At 34.7% G+C, this 18038-nt stretch overlaps 1 protein-coding gene across 1 annotated transcript; it reads right to left on the minus strand.

Annotated features, from left to right (window-relative positions):
* Nucleotides 1-9983: 9983 nt before the first annotated feature.
* Nucleotides 9984-10499, minus strand: LOC137942916 (uncharacterized). Its single transcript, XM_068788638.1, has 2 exons — nt 10434-10499; nt 9984-10388 (listed from the first exon to the last, which is right to left on the minus strand). Exons 1-2 carry the CDS (start codon nt 10497-10499, stop codon nt 9984-9986), a joined length of 471 nt encoding a protein of 156 aa, XP_068644739.1.
* Between the last annotated feature and the right edge of the window lie 7539 nt (nt 10500-18038).

Consider the following 18038-nt stretch of genomic DNA (forward strand, 5'->3'; position numbering starts at 1 on the left):
TGACTAGGGGATGATCGATCAATCAGAATTTCTTCTAACTATGCAATACAAGTATGATCGATTAGTGCATTTCCTATGATCAGTCATGCTTTATCTCCCTGACTGGCAATATTCTGTTTGATTGGCAAGATTCTGTCTTATCGATCAATCAGGTGGGGTGATCAATCATTCCATGTAAAATTTGTTTGCCTGGGTAGAATTGATCAATCAACCAAATGGGATGATTGATCATGCTTTATAGCATGAAATGGCCATGTTCTGGATGGTGGATCAATCGACTATGGTTTATCAATCATGCTTTATATTTCTTGCCCCTACACTTCTAGATGATCAATCTTTCCAGTGTCAGTTCAACTATGTTGACATTTAAAACATGAGAATGTTTTTCTCTAAGTTCTCTCACAAGTTCTAAGTGATGTTCATGATGTTCTTAAATATATCTATATGCATTTTATGACTTAAAGCTTCAATTTCAAATTGCACTTAACCAAGGGAGTTTAAGAATACTCTCTTCCATTGTGACTGAGTATGGACATTTAACTTTTACATTTGAACTATTGTCTTCTCATTGTCTTCTTCCTTGTGGGTGCTTCTGCTAGTGATGTCCTTCAATTATGCTCGAGATCTTGTGTAGGCTTGATCGTTTTGAAGTTTTAAACCTTGAGATGCATTGACTCTTGATGGTGAAATAGATGAATACTCAGTTTTTCAAAATTTTGGATTAATTAGGTTTTGTTATCATAAAAAATAACATAGGAGTCAACCTATGCTCAACACTTAGCCATGATTGAAAATCAAGAGACCTTTGCTACGTAGTCATTTGTTAACTTGATAAGCATCTATACTTAATGTTGTCATAAGTCCCTATGTGGACAAGTGTTGTTCTTGCCATGAAACTCAATGTGGGCAAGTATTTTGCTATTGCCATAAGACCTTGTCTAGGTAGGTGTTTTTGTTTCCGTAAGTCTTTATGTGGGCAAGTGTTGTTGTTGATGTCATTGTTCTTGCTGTTATTTTTGTAAGTCCTTGTGTGTAAAAAAGTGTTGTTATAGGTTATGTATTTAGAGTTTGCTAGCTATAAGCCCCTAACTGTTTGGGGAATGTGTTGTAATTGAACCTGTGTGGGTCTAATTTGTAGATGTCGTTTGGCTTTACAGAGTAGATCCTTTAACTCCAAGGTAAGAGATCCCTGGAAGTAGACCCACAATCTAAAATAGTGATTGTGAACCACTATAAAAGTTGTTGTGAATGTGATTATGATTGATTATTTTAAAGTTCTTAATTTTCTAGTAAACCTATTCACACCCTATAGGTTTACTTTGAACAAATCCTTTCCAAACTCTGTCTTAAGTCACATGCCAAGTGTTGATACTCTAACGCTTTAGCTTTGTGATGAAAAATCCATAGGAATTAGTTATTTGTTGTATTTTTTTCTTGTGAGTGTGGCACACACATGCATGGGAGTGGGATCTCTACTCCAGAGTCTTACACTTGCCCTCTACTACACAACCTAAAGCTACAAGAAGAAACATGAACATAGAAGACATGCCCAAGGAATGAATCATGAACATAGAGATCATGCCAAAAGAAAACCTATAAGAAGAGAGGTTCACACCCATGCAAAGGGGGACATCTTCATGCATGGATGAATCTCAGCCACCTCAAGGATCTTCTATAATTAGTTATCCTACAATCATCCACACGAGGGACCCACCACAAACATAATTAGCTATTCAAGATTCTCCAACAAATCATACTATTAATAAAAATAAATCAAGGATATTTATCCTCACAAATCACTCAATAAAAGGGAGATAATCAAGGACAAATGAATCACTGAAGTGAAGAGGATCAAGATCCAAGAATCGTAGAAGAAGAATGGAAGGAACAACCCATTGATTTGTACAAATTTTTAAAGACACCTAGTTGACACTAAGACACTTCAACATGTGGAATTATAGACCTTTGTATTTATTTTTTGTGGGGTTTTGAAAAACTATGTAAACCCTTGTATACTTAGTCTTCACACTGATTCAATTCAAGCAATTCTTTTTGTTCCTCTGTTGGTGGTTTGAAGACTTGTTCTTGAGCATGGAAGTGTCTGCCCAAATCTTCCATGATTGCTTAAATTTTCTCACCTTCATCATCTGGTTGCTTCACAATCACCACCTTTATCTATCCTAGACAAGGTTGAGGAAGACCATACATGAAATTTAATGGGATGCCTTTTGTGATTCTCTTCTGAAACACTTAAAAACATCATTTTGGATCTCGATCATTTAGTCCTCGTACCAAGGGATGCCCTTGTCACTTATTTCATGTATCGAGTAATATGTGTTGGACTTTGGGTGTGTTGATATTAGCTTTGAAAGATGATACATAACTAATACAATCCAACAAAAGATGCATATTAGATGTAATGATACAGATATTACCAGTTATGCCAATTCTTGTGGTTGATACGTAACACATTACCCACCTCGTCAACTTTTTAGTGTTGCTAATTATAGCAAGTTAAATTAAAAAGATTAAACAAATCTTAGCTAAAGTGTAGTTTTGGATAAAATTGAAAAGTCACCTACAAAATAATAATTGTCATTTCTAATTAATGTGAAAGGATATCATTGTAATGGGAAGTGTAGTATCCCATAACAATGATATCCTTTCACCATAATTAGAAATGAAAATTATTATTTTGTACGTGACTTTTCAATTTTATCCAAAACTACACCTTAGCTAAGAATTTTTGGTCTAAAGGCAATAGAAGTGAAAATTATTCATAAAGATGTTTTATTTCTTGAATAGTCTTGCATATTCTAAATCATTAGAGTTCCCAATGTAGCAATTCAATATCTTCTTTTTCATTTCTTTTGGTTTCAAACTAGTAGTAAGTTTGGGAGAGTAAGAAAGTCTCATAGAGATGTTCTCATCTTGAATATCATCTATTTTAAAATCATTGATGATGAGATTCATCTTGGATATAATAAATGTTTTGGCTGAATTTCTTTTAAAATCCATCAATATATATGTGAGATTTTGTGATTTGTTTGCTATAATGTTTTGAGTCTATAGGGTAAATTAAGGCAATGAATAGTGTGCAAGAAGCATGAATGAAGAAATGAGATAGAACTCATATTATAAAATCAGCAGATCTTTTTTGAGTAGTAAAAGAAGAAGAAAGCAACCTCATAAGGAGTTTGAGATAGATGCCATCAAATAAAGAAGCCGCAGAAATGAGATAAGTTGAAAACCTAAAATCCCAAAATCTCATTTGATGTCTGCAAATGAAAAACTAAAGGCTCAAAAGGAACTATATAGAGTATGGTGAAAGAAATGGAGCCTAGGGCTAGTTTATAGAAGAATTTGGGAGAAATGTGAATGAAACCAAATGAAGGGTCGTGCATAAAAGAGATGAAGCAGTCATCTCAAGTTGAGAAAGTTGGTCATGAGACCAAGAGTGTCAAATGAGCATAGTTGGTAAGAAAATTGAAAAGGAGAAAGAAGCAGTAGGGTAAAGAACGAGAAACTGTAGCCCAAAAGGGTTATACACTCTAGACAAGGGTCTTGAAAATTAGCTTCTAGGGAACCACTTAGTAAATCTAGGTGAAAGTAGAGCCTTGCTAGCTCAGCTTCAGAAGTGAAAATTGACTAACAATTTTGACCAGTGTTTTAGTCATTGTGTATGGTTTTGTGAGTATGAAATGAGACATGTAGTCCCAAGATCCCTAAAAAGAGAGTTGTGTTTTTATTGTGATATTACTTGAGATCACTTCAGAAATCTTGAAAGCATGAAAATAAAGGGAGGGTAAAATTTAAGGGGGAGTACAATTACAAGCTAATGTACATATCTTAGGGGTAGTAGAATGCAATAGCCAGAGAGAGACCATTGCACGACGTCGGGGGAGCATCACTATAAGGGGAGCATACCTATAGTCTCCGTTATAAAATTTAATGATATCAAAAGGAGGAGAAAATTTGGAGTGAACGTATAAAAACCCACCCAAAGTGAACATAGCATTGAACTTTGGGGAGTTAAGATGAAAGAGTTTGATTTTTGTATTTGGTATTCCTTTTATGCATTCATAACATTTGTATCACTAAAAACTTATGAGTGTCTGCTATAAAAATGTAGGGAATGTTGGTTTTAAGAACCCCATTGATATAATTTTGATGATAACAAACACTCAAGTTACCAATTATATGGCTTAAGTATGTTATGTAGTTTAAAAATTCCTCAAAGAAAACTTTTGTATTCATTTTATGCACTCATAACATTTGTATTACTATAAAATTATGAATGTTTATCATCATAAAAATGGAGGGAATGTTGGTCTTAAGATCTCCATTGAGATAATTTTGATGATAACAAACACTCAAGTTACCTATTATATGCCTTAAGTATGTTGTGTAGTTTAAAAATCCTTCAAAGGAAATTTCTAGTAGCATATCCATTTGATTGGCTATGGTCCACTTCAACTATCCATATAGAATTAGAAATATTAGATTCTATTATTCCATTAATTTATCTTGAGTTTTCTCTTAAGGTTGAGTGTAGAAGAAGAAGAAGGAAGAAAATTGAAGAATAGAGGAGAAAGAAGAGGAAGAAGGAGAGGAAGGAGAAAGCTACACAAGAGAAAGAGAGTTAAGAGGTAAAGAAAGAGAGTTAAGAGGAAAAGAAAGAGAAGCTTAGAGCATGTTCCTCTCTTCTCCCTTGGAAAGACTAAATTTAGACAAAGTTGCCCATTTATATAAGTGATATAGATGGATAGACATATAACAAAAAAAATTATAATTTAGCATTTTCCCTTCTCCAATGCTCCCCGCAAGTTGATGCACACACATCATAGGCACCCAATTTGGAACAAGTATACAAAAGAGGTCTCATTGCAATCTCTTTGGTGAAGATATCAGTCACGTGGCTTTGGGAAGAGACATATTGAAGGCAGATAATCCCAACTGATTTAATTTTTTCAAATGAAATGATAATCAATCTCATTATGTTTTATTTCTTTAGAAAAGACTGAATTGTAGATAACTTAAATAGTTGTTTGATTGTCACAGCGAAGTTTCATTGAGGTAGATTCAAAGAGAAGTGACTTCACCCATAATATTTCACTCAATGTATGTGTCATTGTTCTATATGTTGCTTTTGCACTGGATTAGGTAACCACGTTCTATTTCTTATTTCTACAGTCTAGGAACTTATTTAGTTTATTGAACTCAAAATTTTTTTTGAAAGAAATATTGAAAAGCAAATGGAAAGAAACTTCATAACTCAACGAAACCCTAATAAAGTATAACAGAATTTTTTTCACATTACTTCGTAAGCATTGAACCGGACCTAATCTTACTCGGTCAAATTACTATAGGACCAGACTAACGGCTGGATCTTCCGGTTTTAAGCTAAATCTATTTTCCCTATATAAGAAACAAAAAATCATTGAACCGATGGGTCAGTTTTGGTTCTGACACCACTCATCCATGTGGCAGTTTGCCTAATGGCTCTTTTTGCTTCCATCCTAAAATGGTTACTGACACAACAACATCTGTCACACCCCATCGTTAGGTTTGTAACAACCAATTTCCTGGTGTCTTACAATTTACAACTAATTTTCAGGTTTGTTACAACCAATTTTATGAGTGCATTCAATGACTGCATTGTTTGTTACAGCCAGAAATGCATAAACAAGAGTAATATAAAGCAGGAAAGAGTAGGGAAGACCACCGATTTGCTGGTGTCTTACAAGTTACAGCCAACTTTTAGGTTTTTTACAACCATTTTTATGAGCGCATTGAATGTCTGAATTTTTTGTTACAATCAGAAAGGTGTAAACAAGAGTTATATAAAGTAGGAGGGAGTTAGAGCAATGAGAGTAGGGGAAAGAGAATCAAGAGTGTTTTGTCTTTCCTTTCATCTTCTTCTTCTTTTGTGTCTTGTAAAGAAATTGCAGCAGAGAAGAGGAACAACATAGTTGTTCAAAGTTGTGATCCTCTTTTTTCTAGGAGATTGGTTACCTGTACTGCAATCGATCCATTTGTAAGCCTTTTCTCATTCATTCATCTATTTAAAATGTGCTAATCTGATGCTCTCTCCATCCCTATTTGAATCCTCTTTGTTTTTTTTCCTTTAATGGCGCTTTCTTAAATCTTCTCAACTCTATTTAAGTTCGTCTGTTTGCTTATCATAGGTAAACACTACGGAGTCTTGACAAGAATTTTACTGGAGCTCCGGTAGTACTTGAGATATTGACAAGTTGAACAATCCAGTTTTTCAAATTGAAATGCTCAACCCAACTGTTCTAGATGCTGAACTGGTTGGCTTGAGCATTCAATTTGACAAATGTGATGGTTCAAAGTAGCAGCTGGCTGGGTTGAGCATTCAATTTGAAAGTCTCGAGTACAAGTGGTCTACATCCCTGGATAGTTCGAAGTAGAAGTCGAGGTCAATGGTGAGCATCTCGGAAGCTTCATTTTGGGAGGGGATGTCTTTGAAAGTGGGCTTGTCACAACTCGACCGTTGACCTTGAGACTCTTTAGCATCGGCTTGCTTATCTCCATCTCTTTAGCAAAAGTTGATCAATCTTCATTACTTTCCTTTTTTAGAGATTTGAAACCATTGAAATTGTATTCATCAGGTTAAGTTGAGTGAAGATATCGATGGACAAGAGAACAAACAGTCCACTTTCCTGTAGTTCTTCATCCAACGAATATCATCAAGTTCAAGCTACTTAACTCCACTCTTAATCTCTTTAATTGAAGATGATCAATCTTCACTGACTTCAGGGAGTTGTAGCAACTCAAAGTAAGTCCTCGAGAAGAGGGGACCGACTAATTATCTCACCTAATTGATCACCAGTAATGGCCACATGATAGAGAGCAACACTTCTTAGGGTTTTGAAACCCTTGACATCTTGTGGAGGCTCCAGTATCCAGCAAATTATGTTGAGAGATGATATTGATAGACAAGAAAACAAAGAGTTTGACATTCTGAATTTATTCATCCCCCACCTGATATCATCGTCATCTGTTGAGTCTGACTGCCTTACACTTCCACTCAAATCAAGCACAAGCTCCCCAAATCCTTCGACTTTGACAAATTTAATCCATTCTGAGAGATCGGATGAGTATCTGTCACCGAGACAAAAGAATGGGAGAAACTTCTTAATCTTGTCCAGAGTATGGAGTTGTAGAAGTTGGTAAACAGCTTGTTCATCCATAATAGTCTCAAGCCTATAATAGCTTCTTTAAATTTGTTGTGACCTCCTTGTCAAGCCTATAATAGTGTTGTAAATCCATAGGGTTTCCACATGTTTATCCATTGCCTAGATAGAATTGATGTCATCACTTCACACTTCAATTGAAGAAAAGAGAGTATGTAGTTGAATAATATTTTATAGTAGCTTGCTAATACTGCCAGTCTTCTGAGTAAAGGTTCTCTTATGCTTTTTGTTTGTTACACACTGCTATTTGTGATCTGAAATAAAAAAAAATATTGTGTTAATCAATCTATTTTCTGGGCAAAAACTTGAGTTGAAGTGATCTACATCCTTGGATAGTTTGAATTAGAATTTGAGGTCAAGGGTGAGCATCTCCATAGCTTCATCTAGGGAGGGTGTTGTTGAAAGTGGGCTTGTTCCAAACTCGACCATTGTACTTAAGACTCTTCAGGTTCGGCTTACTTATCTCCATCTCTTCAGCCGAAGATTATCAATCTTCATTGCTTTCATTTTTTAGAGATTTGAGACCATTGAAAATTTAATGAGGCACCTTTAAGCATCAGGTAAAGTCGAGTGAATATTTTGATGGACAAGAGAACAAACAATCCGGTTTTCTGAATTTCTTCATCCATCGAATATCATCAAGTTCAAGCTACTAAGCTCCTATTGCAGACAAATCAATCCACAGGGTTCAAAAAACAAATGAATATTCTGTTGGTGTTGTTTCTGATACGAAATCAATATTCTGTAACTCTCCAAATTCTCAATAAAATTGTAAAGACACATTTTCTGTGTATAGTAATGAATCTTCTTACGGCTATACATTTATTCCATAACTTGTCCCCTCAACAAGATTATTTGCTGCATTGAAGAGATGATACGCAACTTCCTCTCACCCCCTCAACCTCTTAAGCCAAACGAGAGTTGAGTGAAAATCCGACAGATAACAGAAAATCAGATTGATTTTGGATCTTCAAAGAAATGAAAGCGATAATGACAAAATCGTAGAACCCAATTGCGATTCCCGTTTGACGAGTTGGAACCGATTTCAGTTAAACTCAATTAGTTTCGATCTTGACTATGACTCTTTGCCAAAAATCTACCGAGCAAACGTCTTTCTGCTGCTGTTACTCACTGCTCATCTAATCATAGTCTCTGCACGCTCAGCTCTGACTCCCACACGTTAGACTCTTTGCTCTTCTCTGTTCTATTTTATTTTCCATTTCAGCTTGTTGTCCTTGTTCTTCTTCTTCTTTGTTTTCCGTTTCAGCTGTGTTTCTCTTCTCTTCCATATTTTCCACTTCAGGGCAGTTTTTCATCTGCGAAAGAGGAAGATAAGCAAGGAGGAGAGGATTTCTCTGTATCTATGATAAATATTGGCATATCAAGAATGTATTGTTTATATGTATGATGCATTAGTTGATGCATATTCTATTTAAGCATTAATTTTATTGATTATTTTTATTTAAGGTTTAGAATTTAGGGTTGCAGTTCAGAATTGGGTTTTTGAAAACATGGCCTTGAACACACAGGTCAAGAAACAAGGTTGTGGGAAAAAGAAATGAGCAGGGTTGGAATTGGCCAAGGTGGGGTTTAGAGGTCATGTTTGGAGTGAGGGTTAGATTTTGGTTGATAACAAGGTCAAGGAAACAGAAACACATGTGGGTGAGAATCAATTTTCTACTTTTGGAACTTTTACATGCTTGAGTTGTTTTTTGAAAACCTAAATACAGTTTCGAATAAGATGGAGTCAAGGAAAAGGGAGCAACCTCTATCCAAAATCCAAATTTTTTTCAGCCTTGGCTTGGAGACATACCTACATCACGAAAAGTCTAACCCTTAGAGATCTATTTTAGGTTGGGTCCTTTTGGGATAACATTTGAGGTTCTAGGTGATTTGGGTTTCCAAGCTTGTTATTCTAACTTCTTTTGGGTTACTACAACCTTTCTGGTTGATTTGGTTATCCCATGTTTGTTTGATGCCTTTTTCATTCTTAATTTCATAAATGTGGGCATAGTGACTCATCTCATTGCAATAGTGGCATCTAATGTGAGGAATGGGAGAAAATTTCTTATTTTGCTTTGTACTCTTCTTGCCAACTTTCTTCTTAGATGTGGATTTGAGAGATAGAAGTTTGACTTGATGTTCTAAGTCTAAACACTTCTTTTAAAATGCAAGCCAATCACAAGATAGCCTGTCTATCAATTCATTTTGTCTTGAGGCATTTGCTATATATCTTTCGTTAGCCTCCAACAAGCTCTTCCTTAAGCCTTGCAATCTCATGTAATTGAGCATTGCATTTTTCTTTATATTTTTTTAGACAATGAATAGACTTTTTTCTTCAATTGTATCCCAAACTGAGATCAAGACTTTCTTCTTTTTGTTCTTGGGATCTTTGCTTGTAGATGGGGTTCTTTCTTCAAGCTTTGGATATTTGTTCCTTCTATGTCCTAGTTTCCCACACTCAAAACAAACATCAGTTTCCTTATAGAATTTGTCATTTTGAGTTCTATATTGGCCTTTTATGAAATTCTTCTTTTTCCTATAGATTCTTTGAAGAAGTCTTGTGATGAAACTTATGTCATCAGAGCTTTCTTCACTAGAGTTACTTTCAACACTCATCTTGGGCTTAAGAGCAATTTTTTTAGCTTGCTCTTCCTCAACATCTTGAGGTTCCATCTCATAAGTGAGAAGGATTCATAGTAGCTATTCTAAGCTTATAGTTCTAAAGTTATCATTCTCATGCACGGTTATCTTCCTTGCCTCTCATAACTTTGGAAGTGCCTTGAGTAGCTTGTCATTTTGTCTATAAAAGAAAATCTCTTCTCCTAGTATGTTCAACTCATTAATTATATGAGTGAACCTAGAGTTCATCTCAGCTATTGATTCGCCTAGTTTCATTTTGAATTCATCTTCTTGGGCTGGCAATAAGCTAATTCTAGAGTCTTTTACTCTAGTGATTCCTTCATGTGTGACCTTTAGTTTTTTCCAAATTTCCTTGACAATTTTACATGTGGGGACCCTATTGAACTCATTTGGTTCAAGGTGTAAGGCCTTAGAGTTTGTCTTGAGCTGCTCTTTCTCTTTCCTAGTTAGCTCATTGAATTCACTTTCAATCGGAAGGCCATATTCAAGTTTTTGTGGCTCAAAAGGACCGTTCTTTGTTACTTGCTATATGTCCAAATTCATTTATTGAAGGAAGAATTCCATTCTTACCTTCGAATATCCATATTTTTTTCCATTGAAATTCAGGGAAGAGCAATTTTTTTCTTGAGATGCCATTTATTCTTTTTTCAAAATCACGAGGATTTTGATTTCAATTAAGTGTTTGGCCCACTCTGATACCAATTGTTGGCCCAATGGCTTCTCAGGGGGAGGATGAATTGAGAATATTGAATTAACATTAAGTTGCACGTGTAATAAAAATCATGCATAAAAGTAATTCGATGTAAAACAAAACATGCACACACCATAGGAGACAAAAAAAAATTTGTTATTGAAGTTCCCCTATTGGTATTCACTGCGAGAGAACCATTGCTTGGGAAATTCCACTATTCAAAAGCTCTAATAGCCGAAATTACATAAGGAGATTTCTGTTTTCTTTAAACTACGTGTAGCTCAATACATGTATTTTACAACACCAATCTTCCCAAGAGATTGCTATTATATTCTGGCTCTAGCTGGCCCTTTGTATCTAGATTCTATAGGTTCTAGATGTACCTTTCATAAATTTAAGTAAATATATAGGAAAAATGTACACCCTTACTTGGAGAGATCATTCTCCTTGACAGATCCAAGCTTCCACTTCCTTGGCAACACAATGTGAAGTGATCGAAGGGGCTTGACTATATGAAAGCAAGGATGGGATGGAAAGAGACTTGCAATTTCAAAGAATATGACTCACTCCTTCACTCTAAAGCATTTTTCAGAGATTTTGCAAGATTGAGAGTAAATGCTTAGGATATTTGCAAATAAATGCTCATTAAAATTTTCAATAGAATGTTTGGTGGGGTATTAAAAACTTTCCCAACTCGAACTAGTCATTTTTTTCCTGTTAGAAAAAACCAGTACTTTGATTGATTGATCATTGTTTTGTGACTAATCGATCAATTGATCATAAAAACTACTTTTCTATTAGATAGTGATATATCGATCGATGGACTGACTGATCAATATGTTACAGTTGGTCTAGAAAAGTTAAGTTACTCATTCATTGACTACGGGATGATCGATCAATCAGAATTCCCTCTGACTATGCAATACAAATATGATCGATTAATGCATTTCCTATGATCAATCATATTTTATGCCTCAGACTTACAAGATTCTATTTGATTGGCAAGATTATGTCTGATCGATCAATCAGTTGGGGTGATCAATCATTCCATGTAAAATTTGTTTGCCTGGGTAGAATTGATCAATCAATCCAAATGGGATGATTAACCAGGCTCTATAGCATGAAATAGTCATGTTCTGGTTGATGGATCAATCGACTATGGTTTCTCAATCATGCTTTATATTTCTAGCCCCTGCACTTCTAGATGATCGATCACTCCAGTGTCAGTTCAACTATGTTGACATTTAAAATATGAGAATATTTTTTTCTCTAAGTTCTCTAACAAGTTCTAAGTGATGTTCTTAAACATATCTATATGCATTTTGTGACTTAAAGCTCCAATTTCACAATTGTACTTAACGAAGGGAGTTTAGGAATACTCTCTTACATTGTGACTGAGTATGGACATTTAATTTTTACATTTGAACTCTAGTCTTCTTGTTGTCATCTTCCTCGTGGGTGCTTCTTCTAATGATGTCCTTCAATGATGCTCGAGATCTTGTGTAGGCTTGATCATTTTGAAGTTTTAAACCTTGAGATGCATTGACTCTTGAAGGTGAAATATCTAAATACTTAGTTTTTCAAATTTTTAGATCAATTTAGTTTTGTTATCATAAAAAATAACATAGGAGTCAACCTATGCTCAACACTTAGCCATGAATTTGAAGTGCCTCACATTCATACTCTGTGATCCACTTGTCTCATACTCTAAAATTAGAAGAATGGAGGTCTTCAACTTGAGTTTTTCAAGCAAGCTAAGTATTTGCTTTTACATTCATAGTTATTTTAGTACTTTGTTTGGTTGATTTGAGTTTTGATAAATTACTTTATTTGAGTTTTGAATTTTGATATCAAAATTCTTTGAAGAGATTATAGTATACTTTTAATTTTTATACATAGTGGTGCCAATCATATTGGTAGAACCACTTAAGTATTTTTTATATTATATTATGTTGTTCCATTGATCTATCTATCTATCAAGAGGCATATTGTGCTTGATTTAAAAGCAAGAGATCTTTGTTATGTAGTCATTTGTTAACTTGCTAAGCATCTATACTTAGTGTTGTCTTATGTCCCTATGTGGACAAGTGTTGTTCTTGCCATAAGATCTATGTGGGTTAGTATTTGCTATTGCCATAAGACCATGTCTGGGCAGGTGTTGTTGTTTACATAAGTCCATATGTGGGCAAGTATTGTTGTTGATGTTGCTATTGTTGTTATTGTTGTTATTGTTGTTATTGTTATTGTTGTTTTAGTAAGTCCTTGTGTGAAAAAAGTGTTTTTATAGGTTTTTTATTTAGAGTTTGTTAACTATAAGCCCCTAACTGTTAGGGGAAGGTGTTGTAATTGAACCTGTGTGGTTCTAATTTTTTGATGTCGTTTGGCTTTACATAGTGGATCCTTTAACTCCAAGGTAAGAGATCCCTGGGAGTAGAGCCACAATCTAAGATAGTGATTGTGAACCACTTTAAATATTGGTGTTGTGGATGTGATTATGCTAGATTGATTTAAAGTTCATATTTTTTTAGTAAACCTATTCACCCCCTATAAGTTTACTTTGAATGAATCCTTTTCAAACTCTGTCTTAAGTCTCTTGCCAAGTATTGATAGCTTTGTGATGAAAAATCCATAGGTACAAGTTCTTAGTTGTGTTTGTTTTCTTGTGAGTATGGCACTCACATGTATGGGAAGGGGATCTCTACTCCTGAGTCTTACACTTCCCCTCTGCTGCACAACCTAAAGTTACACAAAGAAATATGAACATAGAAGACATGCCCAAGGAATGAATCATGAACATAGAAATCATACCCATGGAAAACCTACAAGAAGAGAGGTTCACACCCATGCAAAGGAGACATTATTCTCAGTCATGCAAGCCATGCACAGGGGGAGGTCTTCATCATGGATGAATCTCAGCCACCTCAAGGATCTCCTATAATTAGTTATCCTACAATCACCCACATGAGCTATTCAAGATTCTCCTAAAAATCATACTCAATTAATCAAAATCAATCAAGGATAATTATCCCTAAAAATCACTTAATAAAAGGGAGATAATCAAGGACAAATGAATCACTGAAGTGAAGAAGATCAAGATCCAATAATCATAGAAGAAGAATGAAAGGAACAACCCATTGATTTGTCCAAATTTGCAAAGACACCTAGATGACACTAAGACACTTCAATGTGTGGAATTCTAGACCTTTGTATTTCCTTTTTGTGGGATTTTGAAAAACTATGTAAACCCTTGCATACTTACGTCTTCACACTGATTCAATTCAAGCAATTCTTTTTGTTCCTCTGTTGGTGGTTCGAAGACTTGTTCTTGTGTATTGAAGTGCCTTCTCAAATCTTCCATGATTGATTAAATTTTCTCATCTTCATCATGTTGAATTTATGGAAAAGAGAAATACTTCATTGACTTATTATAACCAGAGTACATGAACCTCTATTTATAATAGGGGAAGGTAGTAGAGTCCAATTACAATAAAACTACCTTTGTCCCAATTACACCCAAACTCTAACTCTTAAAGATAAGTCCTAGTATAATTAAATAACTCAATATAGGTAAAAGACAAACATTACTCAAACTAGAACTCTTCTAGGATGTGACCAGAAGATAATGATGCCTTTGTGAGCCCTTATTGATCTTCCAACTAATGTGATAAGGATGCCAGCTTGTGGTAATCATGGTTGGTGGTCCTTGGGCCCATCTTGTGGGCCTTTCTTGGTCAGGTGGCCCATGTTATAATACTCTTAGATATGTGGGCCTTCCTTGGTCGTGTGGCCTGGAACCCATCTTCCAACACATCATTTGGTTGCTTCACTATCACCTCCTTTATCTATCCTACACAAGGTTGAGGAAGACCATACATGAAATTTAATGGGAAGCCTTTCGTTTTTTTCTCTTCTGAAACACTTAAAAAACATCATTTTGGATCTAGAACTTTTTGTCCTCTTACCAAGGGATGCGTTTATCACTTATATCATCTATCGAGTAATATGTGTTGGACTTTGGGTGTGTTGATTAGCTTTGAAAGATGATACATAACTAATACAATCCAAAAAAATGATCCATAGTAGATGTAATGATATAGATATTATCAATTACGCCAATTCTTGAGGTTGATACGTAACACATTACCCACCTTGTCTACTTTTTAGAGTTGCTAATTATAGCAAGTTAAACTAAAAAGACTAAAAAAATCTTAACTAAGGTGTAGTTTTGGATAAAATTGAAAAGTCACCTACAAGATAATAATTGTCACTTTTAATTAATGTGAAAGGATATCATTTTTATGGGATACCACATTTCCCAAAACTACACCTTAGCTAAGATTTTTTAGTCTAAAGGCAATATATGTTAAAATTATTCATAAAGATTTTTTATTTCTTGAACATTTTTGGATATTCTAAATCATTAGAGTTCACAATGTAGCAATTCAATATCTTCTTTTACTTTTCTTTTGATTTCAAACTAGGAGTAAGTTTGTGATAGTAAGAAAGTCACATAGAGATGTTCTCATCTTGAATATCATAAATTTTAAAATCATTGATGATGAGATTCATCTTGGATATAATAAATGTTTTGGCTGAATTTATTTTAAAATCCATTAATGTATTTGTGTGATTTTGTATTTTTTTGCTATGTTGTTTTGAGTCTATAGGGTAAATTCAGGCAATGAATAGTGTACAAGAAGCATGAATGAAGAAATGAGATAAAACTCATATTCTAAAATCAGCAGATCTTTTTTGAAGTAGTAAAAGAAGAAGAAAGCAACCTCATAAGGAGTTTGAGATAGAGGCTAGCAATTAAAGAAGCCACAAAAATGTGATAAGTTGAAAAGCTAAAATCCCAAAATCTCATTTGATGTCTGCAAATGAAAAACTAAAGGCTCAAAAGGAACTATAGAGTATGGTGAAAGAAATCAAGCATTGGGCTAGTTTATAGAAGAATTTGGGAGAAATGTGCATGAAACCAAGTGAAGGGTGGTGCATAAAAGAGATGATGAAGTCACCTTAAGTTGAGAAAGTTGGTCATGAGACCAAGAGTGTCAATTGAGCATAGTTGGTAAGAAAATTGAAAAGGAGAAAGAAGCAGTAGGGGAAAGAACGAGAAAATGTAGCCCAAAAGGAGTTTATATACTCTAGACAAGGGTCTTGAAAATTAGCTTCTAGGGAACCACTTAGTAAATCTAGGTGAAAGTAGAGCCATGCTAGCTCAGCTTTAGAGGTGAAAATTGACTAACAATTTTGACCAGTGTTTTAGTCATTGTATATGGTTTTGTGAGTATGAAATGAGACATGTAGTCCCAAGATCCCTAAAATGAGAGTTGTGTTTTGATTGTAATATTACTTGAGACTACTTAAGGATGCTTGAATGCATGGAAATAAAGGGAGTGTAAAATTTAAGGGGGAGTACAATTACAAGCTAATGTACATATCTTAGGGGTAGTAGAATGCAATAGCAAAAGAGAGAGCATCGCATGACGTCGGGGGAGCATCACTATAAGGGGAGCATACCTATAGTCCCCATTATAAATTTTGATTATATCAAAAGGGGGAGAAAATTTGGAGTGAACGTATAAAAATCCACACAAAGTCAACATAGCATTGAACTTTGGGAAGTCACGATGAAAGAGTTTGATTTTTGTATTTGGTATTCCTTTTATGCATTCATAACATTTGTATCACTAAAAACTTATGAGTGTCTGCTATAAAAAATGTAGGGAATGTTGGTTTTAAGAACCCCATTGAGATAATTTTTTTGATAACAAACACTTAAGTTACCAATTATATGGTTTAAGTTTGTTAGGTAGTTTAAAAATTCCTCAAAGAAAATTTTTGTATTCATTTTATGCACTCATAACCTATGTATCACTATAAACTTATGAGTGTTTGTCATCATAAAAATGGAGGGAATGTTGATCTTAAGACCTCCATTGAGATAATTTTGCTAATAACAAACACTCAAGTTACCTGGCTTTGGGAAGAGACATATTCAAGGGATATAATCGCAGCTGATTTATTTTTCTCAAACAAAATGATAATCAATCTCAAAATGTTTTGTTCCTTTAGAAAAAAGACTGAATTGTAGATAATTGTTTGATTGTCACAATGAAGTTTCATCAAGGTATATTCAAAGAGAAGTGACTTTACCCATAATATTTCACTCAATGTATGTGTCATTGCACTGGATTAGGTAACCACATTCTATTTCTTATTTCTATAGTCTAGGAACTCATTTAGTTTATTGAACTCAGAAAATTATTTGAAAGAAATCTCGAAAATCATGTGGAAAGAAACTTCATAACTCAACGAAATCCCATTAAGGTATAATTGAATTTTTTCACATTACTTTGTAAGCATTGAACCAGGCGTAATCTTACTCGGTCTAATTACGATAGGACCAGACTAATGGGCCAGATCTTCCGGTTTTAAGCTAAATCTATTTTCCCTATAGAAGAAACAAAAAATCATTAAACCGATGGGTCAGTTTTGGTTCTGACACCACTCATCCATGTGGCTGTTGGAACTTTCTGCTTCCATCCTAAAATGGTTGCTAACACAGCAACTTCTGTCACGCCCCATCATCAGGTTTGTAACAACCTATTTCCTAGTGTCTTACAAGTTACAATTAATTTTCAGGTTTGTTACAACCAATTTTATGAGCACAATCAATGACTGCATTGTTTGTTGGAGCCAAAAATGCATTAACAAGAGTTATATAAAGCAGGAAAGAGTAGGGGAGACCACCAATTTGCTGGTGTCTTACAAGTTACAACCAACTTCCAGGTTTGTTACAACCAATTTTATGAGTGCATTGAATGTCTGAATTGTTTGTTACAGTCACAAATACATAAACAAGAGTTATATAAAGCAAGAGAGAGTTAGAGCAATGAGAGTAGGGGAAAGAGAATAAAGAGTGTTTTGTCTTTCCTTTCATCTTCTTCTTCTTTTGCATTCTTTAAAGAAATTGCAGCAAAGAAGAGGAACAGCATAGATGTTCAAACTTGTGAGCCTCTTTCTTCTAGGAGACTGGATTTCTGTACTGCAATCGATCCATTTGTAAGCCTTTTTTCATTCATTCATCTATTTAAAATGTGCAATTCTGGTGCGCTCTCCATTGCTATTTGAATCCTCTTTGTTTTTTTTTTATTTAATGGTGCTTTCTTAAATATTCTCAATTCCATTTAAGTTCGTCTGCTTGCTTATCACACAGGTCAACACTGCTGGAGCTCTGCCAGTACTTGAGATATTGACAAGTTGAACAATCCATTTTTCAAATTGAAATGCTCAACCCAACCGGTCTAGATGCTGAACTGGTTGGGTTGAGCATTCAATTTGACAAACGTGATGGTTCAAAGTAGTAGCTGGCTGGGTTGAGCATTCAATTTGAAAGGCTTGAGTTCAAATCCTTCGAGTTTGACAAATTTAATCCATTTTGTATTTAATCCATTCCGTGAGATCGGATGAGTATCTGT

Source organism: Aristolochia californica, unplaced genomic scaffold (assembly GCF_029961685.1).
Source record: "Aristolochia californica isolate CCGP_79_NKW_82.1479 unplaced genomic scaffold, dmAriCali1.0.hap1 SCAF_10, whole genome shotgun sequence".
NCBI lineage: Eukaryota > Viridiplantae > Streptophyta > Magnoliopsida > Piperales > Aristolochiaceae > Aristolochia > Aristolochia californica.

Coding starts and splice junctions, on each gene's coding strand:
- LOC137942916 (XM_068788638.1), bottom strand. CDS start 10,499: ATGGCATCTCAAGAAAAAAATTGCTCTTCCCTGAATTTCAATGGAAAA. Junction 10,389..10,433: donor AAAAATATGGATATTCGAAG/GTAAGAATGGAA, acceptor TTGGACATATAG/CAAGTAACAAAGAACGGTCC.